The sequence below is a fragment of the Chamaea fasciata genome, unplaced genomic scaffold (genome assembly GCF_029207755.1).
Source record: "Chamaea fasciata isolate MVZ Bird 193981 ecotype frontalis unplaced genomic scaffold, bChaFas1.0.hap1 SCAF_26, whole genome shotgun sequence".
NCBI classification, from domain to species: Eukaryota; Metazoa; Chordata; class Aves; order Passeriformes; family Sylviidae; genus Chamaea; species Chamaea fasciata.
Genome location: NW_027094111.1, coordinates 2,078,055 through 2,092,480, shown reverse-complemented (window position 1 = coordinate 2,092,480; position 14,426 = coordinate 2,078,055). Strand labels below are relative to the sequence as shown.

Here is a 14,426-nt window from a genome sequence, read left to right as displayed (position 1 = left end):
CCGGGGCTTGGAATGCTGCCCCGGGAGCCTGGAATTCTGCCCCAGGGGCCTGGAATTCTGCCCCAGGGGCCTGGAATTCTGCCCCGGGGCCTGACTGCCCCTCTCTCCTCCATCCTCTCATTCCCATACGTGCCAGGCCGCCCTGATTCCCCCAAAAAACAGGCAGGGAACGAGCCCAGCTCAGGGAAATTTGGGTCAGAGGAGTGCAAAGCATCCTGTGGCATCTCCACGGCTGCATCCCAGCGCTGGGATGGCACCAGGATGGCTCCAGCTGCGTTTTCTCCCCAAATTGTGATGGATCTATTAAGGCTGCAGCTTTGCAGACGCATCGGGGGCGCACGGATCTCCATAAACTTCGCTAATTAACAACTGCTGGTTAGGCAGAGGCAGTAAATAAGCTGTCGTGGGCAACCCCAGCGGCTCGGCTCCGCCAGTCGCTTGCCCGCCAGTCCCGGCGACGTGGTGGCAACGCTCCCGCGAGGGGCCTGCTGAGGTAATTAAAGGTAATTAAAGCGAGTGGGAAGGAAAACACAGCGAAGCTTCTCTGGTTCCCGCGTTTGGGATGATCGTTCACCTCGGGCTGTTCTTTGGGGCCACCCAGCAGCGACGAGCCAGGTGTCCTGTGGGTGGGGGGCACGGCCCCAAAACTGGCCCCACATCCCTTCCCAACCCCACAGCAGAGCAGGGATGAAGGGCGGCCTCATCCCATCCTCTCCAACTCCTCGATTCATCTCCAGAACGCTTTGGAGGGATGACAATTGTCCCGTGCCTCAGTTTCCCTCAGTTCTCAGGGTTGATTGTCCCCAACCCCGTGGCACAAAAGCGACCCTGACAGCCCCAGGGGTGACAGCGGCGTGGAAAACTCCTCTCCACGCAGCTCCTGCTTCCCGTTGCTGTTCCAGTGCACGGGATCGGCATTTCCAGAGGGGAAAAAAAAGAAGCTGGATCCTGCCTCTCCAGAACTCTGGCTTGGAGCGGTGCCGAGCGGGGGGATGGAAGGAAAGCAGGATCCCGGAGCCCCTGCTCACCATCCCAGCATGGAAAAAGCACAGGCACGCCGTGCTTCCAAGAAACTGCCGCGCCGCCTGCCAAGAAACACGAGCCGGAGCAGAGCCCCGCAATTTTCGGGCTGGAGACGGTTTTGCCTCGGAGCCCCGAAGCGTCACCGCGGCGGTTGTGTCACCCTGGGGCTCCCCACTTCGCACACCGAGCTCAGCCTCCCCTCCCCCAAAGGCTCCCCAAATCCAGGGAATGAGGGTTGGGATGACGCCGTCCGGACCACGCTGGCTCCGAGGCAGCTGCCGGCCTGGCCGAGGCACAGGAGGGAATTCCTGCGGTGAGGATTTCAGCGGTTCAGCATTAATTTCTGCACCAATCCAGGCACAATTCCACCCCTCCTCCTCGCCTAATTCCAGCCAGGAAGGAGAGTGCCTGCAGGAATTCTTTCCAGCCTGGCTGGGCCGTTTGTAGCCGCGGTGCTAGAACAGCACTTTTGCCTCTTTTTGGTGAAATTTCTTTCCCCGAGCTCCCCGTCCCCCTGCGCAGCCTCAGAGCCGCCTCTCCATCATTTCCGCCCCCCAAACTGCACATTTTTGGCGCTGGGGGGAGGACACAGCCTGGCTCCGGTGGGAGCTGCAGATGGAAAACGGCTCCAGAGCTCTGGGGTCTGCTCTGACCCACCCTGTACCCCCATCCCGCAGGATCGGGGGCTGTCCCTTGTCCCCTTTATGCTGGGACACACCACGAGCCCGGGCTCCGTTCCCTCGCCCCATCTGGCGTCTCCATGAGTAATAAAAGCCGCTAATTGCCAACAGATGCCCCAGGAAACCCTGACGCTGCCTCTCACGGCTGTGTTTGGCTGGGAAGGAGAGGAGGGGAGCTGGAGCAGGCCCTGGATCCCCCCACTTCCAGCTTTGGGGATCCCAGAAACCAGAGCCTGAGGATGTGGCTGCCTTTACCGGCAGAATTAGGGACACCACAAGGAAGGGATGGTGCCCCTGACCCTCCATGGGGCTGGGAGGCACGGCTGAGCCCCCCTGGCTGTGCCAGGACCCGTCATCCTGACCCCTGGTCCTCGTGCTCATCCCCACACAGCTGGATCCCTGTTAGGAGGTGGCAGTGGAATAATTTGGCTCCTTTCACCCCCTCCTCTTCACTCCCACCCTGGAACCCCCAAATCACTTCTTCCCACGCCCCAAACCCAAACTGGGCGCTGCTGGGATGAACTGGGTTATGGAATTGGCACTTCCATCTTAACTGGATGTACCACGGTGGGGACAGGGAGGGGCCTCCCCCCTCCAAGGATGACATCCTGTCCCAGTGTCCCCAGCACAGGCACACTGGGGCTGGGAGCAGCATCTCCTGTGCTGTCCCGTGCTCCAAACCGGGCAGGGCCACCAACCCGCACTGGGCAGTGCCCTTTGCTCCTTCCAAGCCTGTCCTGTCCACGGGAAGCCTTCAGGAAGCTCGGGAGGCTTTTCCCAGAGTGAGGAACAGCCACGGCACTCACGGCAGGAGGGTTTTGGTGCCGTGATCCAAAACCTCTCATCCCAGATGTGCAGGGATGTCCTCTCCTCCACCACTGCTGTCCCACCACAGCTCCTGCTCCAAGAATTCCCACCACAGCCGCTGCTCCTGCTGCCTCAGCTCCATCTTCAGAGGCTGCATCCCCCAGCTCCAGATGCCTGGAGCTCTCACCTGGAGCTGCTCCGGCCTCCAAATTTCCTCATTTACTCACATTTAATTACTATGTAATTACCGCTCCCGGCTCCTGTGATCAGATGCTCATTTGCAGTGCGTGGGTGCAGGATCAGCCCTGCTCGAGGGGTGGGATTTTTGGGGCAGGGGGGTCCAGCCTGGGTGACAGCGACAGCCACCCCCCAGCACGAAGCACGAGGCGGCGGCCGCGGCCCCACGGCACCACAGAGAGTGAACTTTTATTTCCAACAACGACAGCACCTGCCCCGTGGGGTGGGGACGGTGGGGAGGGCTGGGAGGAGGGGGGGGCGGCCGCGGGGGTCCCGGGTTTTCTTTTTTTGGGGGGAAGGGGGGCGTCCCAGGGGGCGGCCGCTGGCGTGCACACGGTGCACGGCGTGTGAAGAAACATCCCGGTAGAAAAGAACGAAGGTCTGAGGGCCTCGACGGCCGGTCCTGCCCCCGGGGGGAGGGTGCAGGCGTGAGCGTGGGTGAGCATTTTGGGATGGGGGGGGCGGAGAGAGGGCGCGGGTCCCCTCCACACCCGCATCCCGGGGTGGGTGGCAGGAGGAGGAACCGCGCGAGGACGAGCGGGAGGCGGCTCTCCCGGGGTGGGGACAATCGGCTCCGGCCGGGCAGGGACCCCCCCCCCGGCTGCCCCCGGAGCAAACCCAGAGCGTGTGTCGGCTCGGCGGGGCCGCGCACGGGGCGGAGGCGGCGGCGATGGGGCTCGGGGCTCACACCTCGGTCTGGAAATCGCCGTCGGGCCCGTCCAGGCCGGCACACGGGCTGTCCCAGTCTGCCCGGCACAGCTCCAGCCGGTCCCGCTGGGCGCTGGGCAGCGAGCCCAGCGTCATCGCCTTGAACGTGCTCCACGGCTTGGGAGGCGCGGCCGGAGCCTTCGGCCGCTGCTCCTCGGGGCCGGTCACATCCTGCGGGGTGAGGGGCAGCTCTGGGCTCTGTCCCACCGCCCCGGGGCACAGCCACCTCCAGCCCTCTCCAGGATGGGATAACCCTCAGGACTTACGTTGCCCGTGCTCTTGTCCCCGCCACCCGACGAGACGCTCCACCGCTTTTCTCGCTGCGGAAAAACCCGAACCCTGAGCCTCAGCGGCGCCCCTGGCTGCCCCCAATCTCCCCGGGGTGCCGCAGTCCATGCAGGAGGAGGTAAAGGGTTTGCAGGGTGCAGACCAGGGCAGGATGGGGCCTCCTCACCTTGGAGGAGCCGGTGGAAGGAGCCCGGTACCGGTCCAGCGTGTGGAATTTCTGGTTGAGCTCGTGGTAGAGCTCGGAGTGGCGTTTCCGTGTGTGCATCACCTTCTGCGGGGGCAGAGCAGAGCCTGTGGCCATCGGCGCTGCCCGCTGTCCCTCGGCACTGTCCCTTTCCCTGTCCCTGTCACTGTCCCTGCCTTCCTGGGCCATCCCAGACAAGCAGCAGAGCCCACTCCACGCTCATCATCGGTGTTTTAATCCAACTCCTGGTCTAAACCCCTGCCTGGTCAAGGGAGCGGGGACAAACTGAGTCAGTCCCCCACAGTGGCACCGGTGACGCCTCCATGGCAACACTTACCTCGAAGTCCAGGTCAGAGTACCGCAACCTCTTCCTCTGGCAGGGGCACAGGCAGGAGCAGGGGGAGGAGATGGAGAAGAAAAGGGAAAGGTCTTTGCGGATCCGGGATCAGGGGGAACAGGGTTTGGGGGCTCATGCCAGCCCCAATCCATGCCCGGCTGGGGACACGGAGCTCATCCCGCCGAGGATGGGATGGCCAGGGGACAGCACAGGGGGGAATTCATGCAACCCCTACACATGTCCTGGCACGCTCATCCCTCCCCTCACGGGCACCAGCCCCCCGCTCACCTCCAGAGACCCCACTTTCATGGCAGAGCCGGGCACGGTGCGGGGCATGGTGCGGCTGCGCTCCGACAGCTCCGAGGCCAGGATCTGCCTCACCGTGGGGTGCTGCTTGAACTGCAGCCCGTAGGGAGCCTTCACCGTGGCGTAGGGCTGGTTCAGGTTCACGTTGACGTGATCCACGGCCACAAAGCCGGGGTAGGCGTCCCCTTCGGCCACCGGGCGCCCCGTCCCGCCGGGCACCGCCTCCTCCGCGCCGCCGCCACCGCCGCCGCCGCCCAGCGTGCCCTCGTCCCGGGGGAAGGGCTTGAGGCTGCCGGTGCGGCGGGGCAGCATCATGTAATCGCTCTCTCGGGGGGGCTCGGGGGCCCGGATCCAGCCGTATTCCAGGGGCCTCAGGCTGCTCTCCGTGCACAGGTAAACGGGGCCCGGCGCCTCCAGGCCGAGCTGCTGTGCCGGCGGCTCGCCCAGCTCGGTCAGACCCGCTACCACGTTGGGAGTCATCTTGGGCACCTGCACCAGGATGCTGGCGGGGGGGATGTTGCCGGGCAGGCTGGAGAAGCCCAGGCCGCCCTCCGAGGTGGTGTTGAGCTTGGGGTCTTCGTCCCCGTCCAGGGAGATGCGGGACAAGGTGCCCGTGATGGTGGCGGGGTTGCAGGTGTTCACCTCTTTGAACAGCACTGTGGGGCAGGGAGAGGGGTCAGAGGGGTCCTGAGGGGTCCCACGGAGGGTGGGGGACACGGGAGAGACCCCCCCGGCTGGTGCTGCCTGTCCCTCCCAGGTGCGGCATGACGCCAACAGAGCAGAGCTCACCTGTCTGACACGCCAGGTCAACGTCCTTTTCAAAATCTGTCTATAAAAATCCAGAAAGAGGGGAGAGAGCGAGAGAGAGGAGGAGAGAAAGAGAGGGGGGGGAGAGAGAGAGAGAGACGGGGAAATGAAGCACCAGGGCCGGCACGGGCTGAGCGGCGGGGTCTCCAGGGGGGGACCCACTCACCAGGATCTGCACCTGCCCGTTCTTGCAGGAGTCGGGCGAGTTTTCATTCTCCTCGCTCCTGCACCCCCCCATCTGACACTTGACCACGTCCTGGACCTGCGGGGACAGAGCCGGTCACGGCCCCGCGGCCAGGGCTGTCCCCCGGCGCCCCTCCGGCGCCGCCCCACCTCTCGGCGCAGGAAGCCGTGCACGGTGATGATGACGAAGCCCTGGACGGAGTTGAAGACGGCGAAGAGGACCTGGAAGAGGATGGAGCGCCGGTCGGTCATGGCGAGCACGGCCGACATCCAGGTCAGCGCCAGCAGAGGCAGGACCACGCAGGAGCTCCACAGCGATGCCCTGGCGCAGGGAGAGAGGGGCCGGGGTGAGCCCGCGGGGGGGGACAGCCCCGGGACAGCCCCCCCCCGAGCACCGCCCCGCTCCCCCGCGGCAGCCCCCCGAGCCTCGCCCCGCGCCCCACGAGCACGGCCGGGGCTGTGTGACACGGCTGTCCCCTCTTCCTCGGTGTCCCCAAGCCAGCGCCGGCGGGGAACTGAGGGCTGAGGGGACCTGTGGGCTCCAGCCCCGCGGGGTGTGTCCCTGTCCCCACACAGCCATAGGGTGCTGGGGGGACGCGGGGCCACCGCCACCCTCCCACGGCCACCAGAACAGCAGAGGGGGGGATTTTTTTTTCTCTCTTTTTTTTTTGTTGTTTTTTAGCGGTGAATTTCGGGGCTGCCTCTGTCGTGACTAAACCTCCACGAGCGGGGACTCGGGCAGCCTCTGGAGCTCACACAGCCGGGAAGAGGGTCCCGGGGGACACCCCCCACACCCCCAGGCCAGCAGAGCCGACCCCCCCAAAACCCCAGCGATGAGGTGACCTGCCATGGGAAGCCATGCCATGCAGACGTGATGGGACGCGCGCTCCCCGCCCCGAGCACACAGCGTCACCCTTTCCTTCCCCTCGGGGACCCCCAAACCGACCCCCCCCCACAAACCCTCCAGGGAGACACCCAGAGCCCCCTTTCCCCCCGCGCTGTGCTCGGGGCGGGGGGCCCGGGGCGGGCACTAACATGGCACTGCTGGCGGTGGCGGAGGTCATGGCCGCGCTGGACACCACGCCGCACTTGGTGCATTTCAGCAGCAGGCTGCCGCACGGGGGGGGCTTGGAGCTACCGGCCCAGCGCCCCCCCGGCGCCCCCGCGGCCAGGACCGGGCCACGCGGGGGTCGGGGGGCGGGGGGGATGCAGGCACGGGGAGGGGACACGGGGAGCAAGGCAGGACGGCGGGGAGGGATGGACAGATGGACGGATGGAGGGATGGATGGACGGACACAGGCAAGAAGCGAATGGGAGGAGGAGAAGAAAGAAAGAGAGAGAGAGAGAAAGAGAGCGCCGGGTTAGTCGAGGGCGGCAGCTGTTAATGGCGAGGGGGGGTGGCCAAGCGGCAGGGGAGGGGGTGGGCACGGAGGGGGGGCTGCGGCCTGCGGACTCGCTTTCCCCGAGGGAAGGAGCAGGGGGGGTGGCTGCCCTTCCCCAACATTCTGCCCCTCCAGCAGCCCCCCAACAAAGGGGCTGCGCTCACCCCGGGCTCGGCCCCCGCCGCCCACTCGATGGGGTGACACCTGCCCCACCCTCAGCCCGCTGCCGGGGCACCCCCCGTGCCCAGCCCCCGGCAGGGTGCAGGGGGCAGCCCCGGGGAGCCCCCCCGCGGGGCGCAGGGCACTTACCCAGCTCGCTGCTTTTTGGACTTATCTGAAATGCCGTCGCGGGACATGAGCTTGTTGAAGACGATGATGCCCACCAGCATGTTCACCTGCGGGAGGGGTGGGCTCAGGGCTGGCACGGACCCCCCCCGCCCACAGCACCAGCCCCCCGCCCGGGTGGGTTCTGGGGGGCTCCAAAGCTCTCGGGGGCGGCTCACCAGCACGATGACGGCAGCGGGTCCCACGAAGGCGTAGAGCAAACCGCCCTCCAGCGAGAGCCAGCAGCTGCGGGGGACCGTGGGGTGGCGTGTCAGGGGACAGCCCCGTCACCGTGCCCTGCTCCCAGCCAGCCCCGCAGCAGCCCCCGTGTCCCCTGTCCCCACGTACTAGCTCGCCGTCCCGTAGCCTTTGGTCCGCGTGAAGCCCACGGAGACGGCGACCACGAGGGCTGGCAACCCTGGAGAGGGGACACGAGGCTGGAGGAGCTGGAGGAAGGTGGCATTGTCCCCATCCTGTGCCAGTCCCAGGGCTGGGGACAGCGATGGGGCTCCTCTGACAGCCGGAGGGTGTCGCAACCGAGACAGCTGGGTCTGCTCTTCTCCTCCGCCGTGCCTCAGTTTCCCCTCTGACGAGCCTGGGGGGCTCCAGGAATGGGTGAGGGGTGCCCCCCCTCCCACCCACGCCGGGATCTTACCCCATCCCAAGCACAGGAAGCGCTTCCTGACCAGGCGTGTCCGGATCCGGCCGATCACCGCCAGGTAGGACTGCCAGGCCTCGGTCAGCACCCAGCAGAAGGACGAGAGGAAGAAGAAGTGGAGGAAGGCGGCGGTCATGGTGCACACGCCCTGCGGGGGGTGGGGACACGGGGGACATCAAGGGGAACACGCCCACGTGCCCGGCAGCGCGGTGGTTAAACCCCCACGCCCGGCGAGGTTTGTGTCAAAGCCACCGGAGCGTGGGGCGGGGGGGATTTAATCCCGGGATCGAGTTAATCCAAATCCAATCTGCTGCTGGGAGCCAGCAGGGGACGAGGCGAGCGGCCTGGGACCTGCCCGGGGTGGTGGCACTGGTGGTGGCAGGGTGGTGGCACCCACCTTGCTGAGCATCTGGGACTGGCCCACGAGGATGAGGATGTTGGAAGCCAGGATGGAGACGCAGAAGTTGAGCAGGATGATGGAGCGCTCTGACTTGATGAACCTGCGGCAGGAGCGGCGTGGGGCCGGGGGGCCAGCCTGTCCCTGTCCCTTGTCCCTTGTCCCATGTCCCTGTCCCACATCCCTGTCCCTTTTCCCACATCCCTGTCCCTTGTCCCACGTCCCTGTCCCATGTCCCACGGGGTGGGCGCTGTCCTGGGGCAGGGACATCTTCTCCCAGCCAGGTTTTCCGTCGCCATTAATCCCGTCGATGCTGAGCCTTCCCCGCTGCCATGTCCCCGCCTTGTCACCCCCGTCCCCACCCGGCCTCACGCCCCAGGTGCCCCCCAGGTCCCCGTGTGCCCTGGGGTCACCTCCAGAAGGCGGCGTAGATCACCAGCAGGGTCAGCAGGGCCATGCAGGACACGGCGCAGCCGATCATCAGCGGCACCGACGGCGTCCCCGAGGGGTCCATGGCCTGGGGGGGGACACCGGGGGGGACCGGCTCAGCCCACCGGGACAGCTGGGTGCCACAGGGGGTCGGTGACAGTGGTGGCACAGCCAAAGCACCTTCCCGGTGCCAATAGGGTGGGATGGCAATGGGGTGGGGGGTCAGGGCTGCCCCCTCCCCTCCTCAGTGCCCTGCACTGTGCTCTAGGGACCACCACAGCCCCTGCCCACACAAACCCACCCTGCTGGGGGGGCTGGGGGTGCTGAGACCCCTCCCCTGGCTAATGGGGACACCCCCACCCTCCACCTGGTCCCAGTAGGAAACGCTCCGTGCCCATCCCCACCCTCCCTCAGGACCCCTCCCCGCCCAGCCCGGGAGTCACCCCCACCCACATCCCGTGTCCCCAGCGGGCTGGTGGCTGTCCCCACCCTGTCCCTGTCCCCTACCAGGTCTTTGGGCAGCTGGGCGAGGACGGCGAAGGTGGCGAGCTGGCGGCACTGGCATTTGGTGTGCGCCGGGAGGGTCTCCAGGGTTTGGCAGCTCTCCGTGTCCCAGTTTCCCAAGCCAGCATCCCTGATTAATGGGGAGAGAGCAATTTGAAATGATCAAACACGCGGGCAGCCCCTCGCGCCTCTCCGGAGGAGTTAACCCGTTCCTGGCCCTGCCCGGGGGGGAGGCACGGAGGGGGGCACTGCCGGGAGACCCCCCCGAGCTCGGGGAGGGGGGTTGAAGCCATCCCTGCCCCGGGCTGATCCTGCTGGGAGCGGTGCCGGGGAAAGGCTCCGCGTTTAATCATCCCGCACAGGTTTGGGGCGGGGGGAGGAAACACCGCGGGGAGGGGCGGGGACTGTGCCAGGAGCAGCCCCACGAGCCCCCTGGCACCTGCGTGGGGTCAGGATTCCCTGTCTCCATGAGGATCCCTCGTCCCACGGGGTCCCTTCCCTCCATGGGGATCCTCCATTATGGGGACCTTCCTGCCCTTGGGGACCCCACCACCCTTGGGGACCCTTCTATCCTGGGGACATCTCCTGTTAGGAGGATCTTTCCACCATGGGAACCCCTCCTTTTATGGGGACCCACCCCCCTTGGGGACCCTCCTGCCATGGGGACCCTCCCCAGTGAGGAGGGAGCAGAGAGGGAGGTGACACTGCCATGCCCAGGGGAAGCAGCCACAGCTTCCAGCACAGCAAGAAAACCGGGAACTGGGTCTGTGGGACAACTGGGGACTGTCCCTGGGGCCGGGCTGAGACCCGCCACGCTCATCACAGCCAAGCCAGAGGTTTGGGGGATGAACCAGTGACTCCAGCCCGTGGCCCGCCCGTGGCTACCTGGGCAGGGGGGCTGGCAGTGCCCTCCCCCAGCCCGCAGCGCTGCCTGCCCCCCTTCATGCCCTACTTTCCCGCATTCCTGCCAGCGCCAACAAATCACATCTGGCAGCCTGGCGCGGGCGGCCCCGCGGCTCCGGGGCCACATCCATCCCACGGGAGCTCAGTTCACCCGTGCCGGTGGGGCTGGGAGACGGGGAGGGATGGTCCCGGCTGCTTGTCCCTGCTCCTCTTTCCTGCTCTCCCATCCCTGCTCCCATCCCTGTTCCCATCCTTGTTCCCATCCCTGCTCTGCCATCGCTGTTTCCATCCTTGTTCCCATCCCTGCTCCAACCTGTTCCCATCCCTGCTCCAATCCCTGTTCCCATCCTTGTTCCCATCCCTGCTCCCCCATCTGTGCTCCAATCCTTGTTCCCATCCCTGCTCCAATCCCCGTTCCCCCGTCCCTGCTCCCATTTGTGTTTCCATCCCTGTTCCCATCCCTTCTTCCACCCTTTTCCATCCCTGTTCCCATCCTGGCTCTCATCCTTGTTCCTATCCCTGCTCCCATCCCTGCTCCAAACCCTGTTCCCATCCCCATTCCCTGTCCCTGCTGCCCTCCCTCCCTCCCAGCCCCGCCCTGTCCCCAGTGTCCCTGTGTCACTCACGTCCTCGAGTAGTCCCAGGTGACACACTGCGGGTGGGACGTGCCCTGCGGACACAGGGACAGGTTAGGGCTGCCCCCCAGCCCTGTCCCCACCCCACCAGGACATGTGGCCCTTGGGGACATTCCCAGGGCTGGCACATCCCCACTGTGGGCACAGGGACCATGCCACAAATTGGGAAGTGCTGGTCCCTGGCTGGCTGACAGTGCCTGCAGGTGACAGGGACCCACGTGGCGCTGGGAGGTGACACAGTGGTGGGACAGGAGGGTGACACATCGACGGCGTGGGAGGGGAAGGGGACACTTGTGGTGGGGATGAAGGAACTCGTTGGTGACACAGCAGGGCTGATGATGAGGAAGGGCAGCACCGTGGGAGGGGACACTCACGATGACAGCGTGGGACAAGGGACACTTACGTGGATGACACAGAGGGGGACACTCACAATGACGCGGGAAGGGGACACTCAGTGATGACGAGGGACACGAACAGTCACATTGATGTGGAAAGGGGGACACAGACTGGTGACACTGGAGGGGGACACACATGGGTGACACTGGAGGGGACATTTACATTGATGTCATGGGAGGAGACACTCACATTGGTGGTGTGGGGAGGGACATCCACGGTGACATGGGAGGGGACACTCGTGTTGGGAGGGGACACACACTGGTGACATGGGAAGAGGGACAGCCGTGTTGGTGATGTGGGAAGGGGACGCTGACACTGGTGACATGGGAAGGGGGCCATGATGACATTCTGGATGCCAAGGGAGGGGACGCTCACACTGATGATGTGGGAAGGGACATTCACGGTGACATGGGAGAGGGACACTCACAGTGGTGACATGGGAAGAGGGACATTCATGTTGGTGATGTGGGAAGGGACACTGACAGTGACACGGGAGGGGACACTGACGGTGACACAGGAGGGGACACTCACGTTTATGATGTGGGACAGCTCCACCAGCACGAGCGGCTCCGCGGGCCGGGTCGGCGGGCGCACCGTCACCGTCAGCACCTTGGAGGTGACGGCCAGGGGGCTCCTGCGGGGAGGGACACGGGCTGTGACAGGCCGGGGGACAGCGGGGGACAGCGGGGGCGGTGCCACTCACCTGGGCGGGGGCAGGATGAGCCCCAGCGTGCGGTACAGCACCGCCCCGATGACGAAATGCGACGACTCCTCGGCTTCTGCGGGGAGAGCCACGGGCTGGGTGACACGCGGGAGGGGACACGCGGGGCTGCCAGATGTGCACCCAGATGTGCGCCGGCAGGCCCGGGGGCGCAGCTCAGGTGCGTGTGAATGGGAGCCAGATGTGAGCCCACATCTGCAGCAGATGTGCACGCCCATGTGTGCAGGCAGGTGTGCAGGCCTCCAGATGTGCACGCTCCGGTGTGCACACACGAACGCACTCCCAGATGTGCACTGGCATGTGCGGGCTCACACCTGCGTGCACATCCCGATGTGCAGGAGCACGTGCATATTCATAGCTGTGTGCACACCTGCATGCTCCCAGATGTGCACACTCATGCGCACCTCCAGATGTGCAGGCTCACACAGGTGTGCGCATCCAGGTGTGCACTCATGTGTGCGTGTCCCCACCTGCGTGCACACCTGCATGCTCCAGATGTGCAGGCTCACACACCCACCCCTGTGCACCGCCCCAGACGTGCAGGAACATTCCAAGTGGGCCCACACACCCCCCGCCAGATGTGCTCACCCCACCAGATGTGCGCACCCCCGGGCCCCCCCCCCCCCCCGCTCACCGGCCGAGGCGAGGCTCAGCACCTCCCTGGGGATGAAGAGCTTGTCCTCGGAGCTGCGGGCCCAGTCCTTCATCCCCCGCCGCCCCTTCATGGGGAAGTTGATGTCGCTGGACACGGCGGACACGGGCTCCCGCTGGATGCTGGTCACTGTCAGGGGACACCAGGGGGGTCACCTCCCGCTCCTGTGTCACCCCCCGTGTCCTGGGGTGACTTTTTGGTGTTTGTATCCCCGATTTTCTGGGTTTTTTTTTTCTCCCAGATTTGCCCTAACCCGGGACGCCACGCCGCTCACCCAGGTTGTCGGTGACGATGAGGGAGCTCTGGAAAGCCTTCAGCGCGTTCCCCACCAGGTGGATGAAGTCCTCCACCACCTTCATCAGGTGCACGGAGCCGGGAGAGACCTGCGGCAGACGGGGGCAGCTCCAAAACCCACCGGGACGCGTCACCAGGGCGGGGACACCGTGCCGCCACCTCCCTTGCGTCCCTCACCTGCTGGGCATCCTCCCATTTGTCGCGGTTCTCCGCGTCCACCATGTAGCTCACCACCTGGAAGAAGCGCTGCGGGGACGGGGCTCAGCGGGGCTGGGGACAGCCCGAGCGGCCGTCACCTCCCCCCGGGGAGGGGACCCTGGCCGTCCCCCCTGCCCGCGCTACCTGCACGTCCTCGGAGGACGGGATGTAGGTGGCCCTCTTGAAGGTGTCGGTGACGTTGCGCAGGATGTCCACGGAGAAGAGCAGGTCCCCGCTGTAGTAGGTCTTGCGGGCCATGAGCTCCAGCAGGCTCCGCACCACCTGGGACATGCCCTCCCCGGCCAGCACCCGCTGGCCCTTGGCCAGGTGCTCCCGCAGCTGCAACGAGGGCGGGGACAGCGGTGTCACTCTGTTGTCACCACCCCCCCGCCCGGCAGTGCCGTGTGTCGCTTATCGTCCCCAGAGCCCGGGGGACGCTGCGGAGCTAATTGTGTTAATTAAGGCTGCTGCGGGATGTGCAGGTTGAGGGAGTCCGCGGGGGTTTGGGGACATCCAGGGTGGTCTGGGGACATCCATGAGGGTCAGGTGACATCCATGGGGATCAGGGGACATCCTCCCCATCCCAACACATCCCTCCCCTTTTCCCAAACATGTGGGAACACAACTCAAGCACTCCAGCTCCGGGATTGGGACAATATTCCAAGCCCACAGAGGTCTGTGGGTGATCACAGGGGTCTGGGGACATCCATGAGGGTCAGGAGACATCCATGGGGGTCAGGGGACATCCATGGGGGTCAGGGGACATCCATGGGGGTCAGGGGACATCCTCCCCACCCAAAAAGCCTTTTCCCAAACTCATAGGAACGCAGCTCCAACCAGAACCCCCCTCCAGCTCTGGGGTGGATCCGAGCGAACCTTCCCATCCCAAAACCGATTCCCACGGACGCAGCTTGGATGGGATCCCCTTTCCCAGCCCTCCCAGGAACCCCTGCCTCAGTTTCCCCATGCCAGAGAGGTGAGGTGGCACCTCTTGGGGTGCCAGGGATGGCACAGCGCCCCGGGGACAGGGACAGGGGACAGAAGGGGCCGTGCCAGAGCGGGCACCTACTGAGAGATGCAAGTATCTGTACTCGTGGGAGACGCAGCGGGCGAAGCTGGGCACACCCCAATAGGCCACCCCGTGGGGGCTCAGCAGGCACCGGCGGCTGGCAGTCCCTGTGACGGAGATTAGGGATTGGGGCTGCTGCTGGAATCACTTCCTGGCACCTCGGTGCCACCCACAGCCCTCCTGAGCAGCTCCAGGGGACTTTGGGGTGCTTCACCCCCGTGTCACCCACCACCTCCTGCCGTGCTCCAGGTGGCTTGATCCCAATGCCACCCCGTGCCCGTGGGCTTTGGGTGTGCTCATCCCT

At 65.6% G+C, this 14,426-nt stretch overlaps 1 protein-coding gene across 7 annotated transcripts in view; it reads right to left on the bottom strand.

The window, feature by feature from the left end:
- Window positions 1–2,916: 2,916 nt before the first annotated feature.
- The window catches only part of ADGRB2 (adhesion G protein-coupled receptor B2), a 55,501-nt gene continuing 43,991 nt past the window's right edge, over window positions 2,917–14,426 (bottom strand). For 6 of the 7 annotated variants that reach the window (XM_066204328.1, XM_066204329.1, XM_066204326.1 and 3 more), the window contains 24 exons: window positions 14,123–14,229; window positions 13,198–13,392; window positions 13,033–13,101; window positions 12,836–12,944; window positions 12,544–12,690; window positions 11,892–11,967; window positions 11,720–11,822; window positions 10,784–10,827; window positions 9,258–9,384; window positions 8,735–8,838; window positions 8,322–8,424; window positions 7,922–8,072; window positions 7,615–7,684; window positions 7,446–7,512; window positions 7,252–7,337; window positions 6,596–6,694; window positions 5,711–5,882; window positions 5,544–5,639; window positions 5,360–5,399; window positions 4,553–5,226; window positions 4,265–4,300; window positions 3,910–4,014; window positions 3,722–3,775; window positions 2,917–3,626 (listed from right to left, as the gene is read on the bottom strand). In XM_066204328.1, the coding sequence (XP_066060425.1) occupies window positions 3,432–3,626; window positions 3,722–3,775; window positions 3,910–4,014; window positions 4,265–4,300; window positions 4,553–5,226; window positions 5,360–5,399; window positions 5,544–5,639; window positions 5,711–5,882; window positions 6,596–6,694; window positions 7,252–7,337; window positions 7,446–7,512; window positions 7,615–7,684; window positions 7,922–8,072; window positions 8,322–8,424; window positions 8,735–8,838; window positions 9,258–9,384; window positions 10,784–10,827; window positions 11,720–11,822; window positions 11,892–11,967; window positions 12,544–12,690; window positions 12,836–12,944; window positions 13,033–13,101; window positions 13,198–13,392; window positions 14,123–14,229 (3,029 nt within the window). In that variant the 3' untranslated portion in view covers window positions 2,917–3,431. The remainder of the gene's footprint in view (window positions 3,627–3,721; window positions 3,776–3,909; window positions 4,015–4,264; window positions 4,301–4,552; window positions 5,227–5,359; window positions 5,400–5,543; window positions 5,640–5,710; window positions 5,883–6,595; window positions 6,695–7,251; window positions 7,338–7,445; window positions 7,513–7,614; window positions 7,685–7,921; window positions 8,073–8,321; window positions 8,425–8,734; window positions 8,839–9,257; window positions 9,385–10,783; window positions 10,828–11,719; window positions 11,823–11,891; window positions 11,968–12,543; window positions 12,691–12,835; window positions 12,945–13,032; window positions 13,102–13,197; window positions 13,393–14,122; window positions 14,230–14,426) is intronic. The other variant, XM_066204330.1, reaches the window with a different exon arrangement.